Genomic DNA, 2,652 nt, shown 5'->3' with positions numbered 1-2,652 from the left:
TTTTTTTGGAGGGGAAACTGGGAAAGAAGATATCATATGACATGTAAATAAAGAAAATATCTAATAAGAAAGAGAAAGTGTAAGGCAATGGTGTTTTGGATCAAGATACTAGCAGGACAATTGATGAGAAATATTTAGGAGGTGGAGCACAGTTGGTTTGTTGAAGGGTTGGATCAGAGGAAGCTTTTGGGCTCAGCAGCTAGTTACACAGGGTTTCCCTTGATGGAGTCAGGGAAGATTGCTGAAGGAGAAGGTGATTGAAAGAGGTTGAAACAGGAGTTCATCTTCAAACATGGTACATTTCAGATGCCGTTTAGATTTGCAGGTGAAAATACCATGTTGTTTGGTTGATTATATAAGTCTAAAGTTTCAAAGTACGTTTATGGGAATTTTATATAAAATTTGCGTACATTACTGTGCGGATAGTAATGTCACGAGACTGAACAATACAAAGGATGTAGGGTGGATGGATGGAAAGCTCCCCAGACTGAACCCTGATGTGCTCCCATGTGAAAATTCCAGTGAAAGGTAGCAGGGTTGTTATATCAAGTGAAAAGGGAGAATGGCGTTGTCACCTGTACCAGGTGTTTCTGCATGGGTTTGCTAATGCGTCATCACTGGCAGCCCAAAGGACTATTTGGTTGTGTTTGCTTGAAGAGGACTCATGACTGAATAATAAATAAGAAACTGCTAAAGGTCAGAGTATAGTAAGCTTTTTCAAGTGTTTCAAAAAAAAAAAAAAAAGCAAGAATGGGAGATAGCTGATGGAAAAGAAAATAATATGTAATGCTGCTATGCTGATAGGAAAATCCAATAGACAGGTAACACCAAATCAATGTGGAGAGAAAGCTGCTGTATTGATGCCCTTGAAGGAAGGGAGATCTGGTTTGTAAAAGGAGGGATGGCTTTGTCATAAGCCCTAACAGATCTTCCATGTAACAGATGCAGGTGGGATGATAGGGTTTGTAAATGTCCCTTCTGCTTAACTCTGTTTATCAAGAGATTTTATAATTCCATGAGGTAGAAAGGCTCTGCAGATCTCCCATGCATAATAGAACACATACAGAAGCCTCTATGGTAGTCTGGCTAAGCAATGGGTCTGGCACATCTGGGTTTCAGTTGTGTATCACCTGTCCTTGTCCACTAAGTCAATTGGGTTTTTTGTAAGGTTTGTAAAGGTGATGAATTACTTAGGTTGTACAGCCCAATACATATACTATCCAAATAAAAGTCTTAGACTGGAGATCATGCTCAGAATCAGGATCAGTTTGCTGTCCTGCTCACTGTGGACATGTTCCTGATTACAGGTTTATCATTTCCCCAAGCCCCCAACTTACTAGTTCTGCCATTCTTGGGATTTGAAGTACAAAGTGGGAAGGGAAAGAAAAGCTGGGGTTGCCACCATTCATCCTACCTGCCTCCTTCTTGCCTTGCCTGTGCATTAAATATGTGCCTGCTCTATACGTGGATACAGGAAGGCTATAAAAGTAAAGCTGATGATGCCCCTAGTTTCTTGTCCCTAAGATGTATAGGCAGCTAGCAGCTGGGAGTTGATGGCTGGGTGCAGGTTCTGCAGGAACAGACATCTGGGACACAATGTGCTGCCACGACTTGTGTTTCTTTCTTTGTACCAATATTTATGTGCCTTTCTCCTTTCGAGGACAGAGACCATATGCTGTTCTTTTTGTGACTTTCCCAGAGCCAGGCACAGAATCAACTCCCTCTGATGTTTTGAATGAATAAATGAATGAAAGGAAAAGTTTCCTGGAAATTTGTGCACTCTCTGTACTATGAGTTGCTGTGGGTTTTAGGGTTATAAAATGTCAAGCTGCCATTTTTCTAAAGACAGATTGATTGTGGAGCCATGTCATAATTGGTATAATGGAGACAGGGTCAAAAATAGCCTGTGGAGTTACTTTATTATTTTATTTCATCCTATAGGTAAAATACAAAGAAGACTATGAAAAAAATAAAGGCAAAGCAGACTATAATGTACTTCCTGCTTCAGAGAACCCACTGCTCAAGCAGCTGAAGTCAGCAGGAAACGCTCTCAGTGATGTAAGTCAACGCTCTTCACAAATGCTTTTAAAATGTTAACTTCAAGATTGATGGAGTCTTTCTCCTTGTATGGTACCTGTATGCCTGTGTAGCTTTACTAATGTGGAAGGTTGTAGAGGCAGGGGCAGAGAAGAGCTATAAAGGCTGAGTGTCTCTGAACAGCATGCCTAAGGGTCTGCAGCCAGTGGACTGGGTTCAAAGGTCAGGGAGATGACCATCTGCTTAGAAGTTTCCACCACCTGGGCCTCCCAGTAGGCATGGAGCATGGTATGCTCGGCTTCTGAACAGGTGAAATAAGACTTTCAAGAACAGTTCCTGAAGCTGTCATCTGCAGACACTGAAGATATCTCTTGACATGTTGTTCCCTGGCTGCTTCTGTCTGTGGAGTTCTTTAAAGCCTGAATAGGCTGTTGCAATTGAAATAGATAGACAAGCCAGAGCCTACTACTAGAAGACTAAAGGTCAAAGGTGAATTCACTAGTTTGACTAACACACACTCACGCGCACACACCCACAACAAACACACACCAAATGCTCACATATACAACAAACATAAACAGACTAACTATGTGATCATTTGAGGTTTTTTTTTTT

The 2,652-nt window shown here is 41.3% G+C and overlaps 1 protein-coding gene across 35 annotated transcripts in view; it reads left to right on the top strand.

Annotated features, from left to right (window-relative positions):
- The window catches only part of Neb (nebulin), a 195,210-nt gene that overhangs the window by 23,266 nt on the left and 169,292 nt on the right, over positions 1-2,652 (top strand). For all 35 annotated transcript variants that reach the window (XM_031370219.1, XM_031370217.1, XM_031370252.1 and 32 more), the window contains exon 13: positions 1,942-2,058. In XM_031370219.1, coding sequence (XP_031226079.1) covers positions 1,942-2,058 — 117 coding nt within the window. The remainder of the gene's footprint in view (positions 1-1,941; positions 2,059-2,652) is intronic.

Source organism: Mastomys coucha, unplaced genomic scaffold (genome assembly GCF_008632895.1).
Source record: "Mastomys coucha isolate ucsf_1 unplaced genomic scaffold, UCSF_Mcou_1 pScaffold15, whole genome shotgun sequence".
Lineage (NCBI taxonomy): Eukaryota > Metazoa > Chordata > Mammalia > Rodentia > Muridae > Mastomys > Mastomys coucha.
This window is presented reverse-complemented; position numbering and strand designations above follow the sequence as displayed.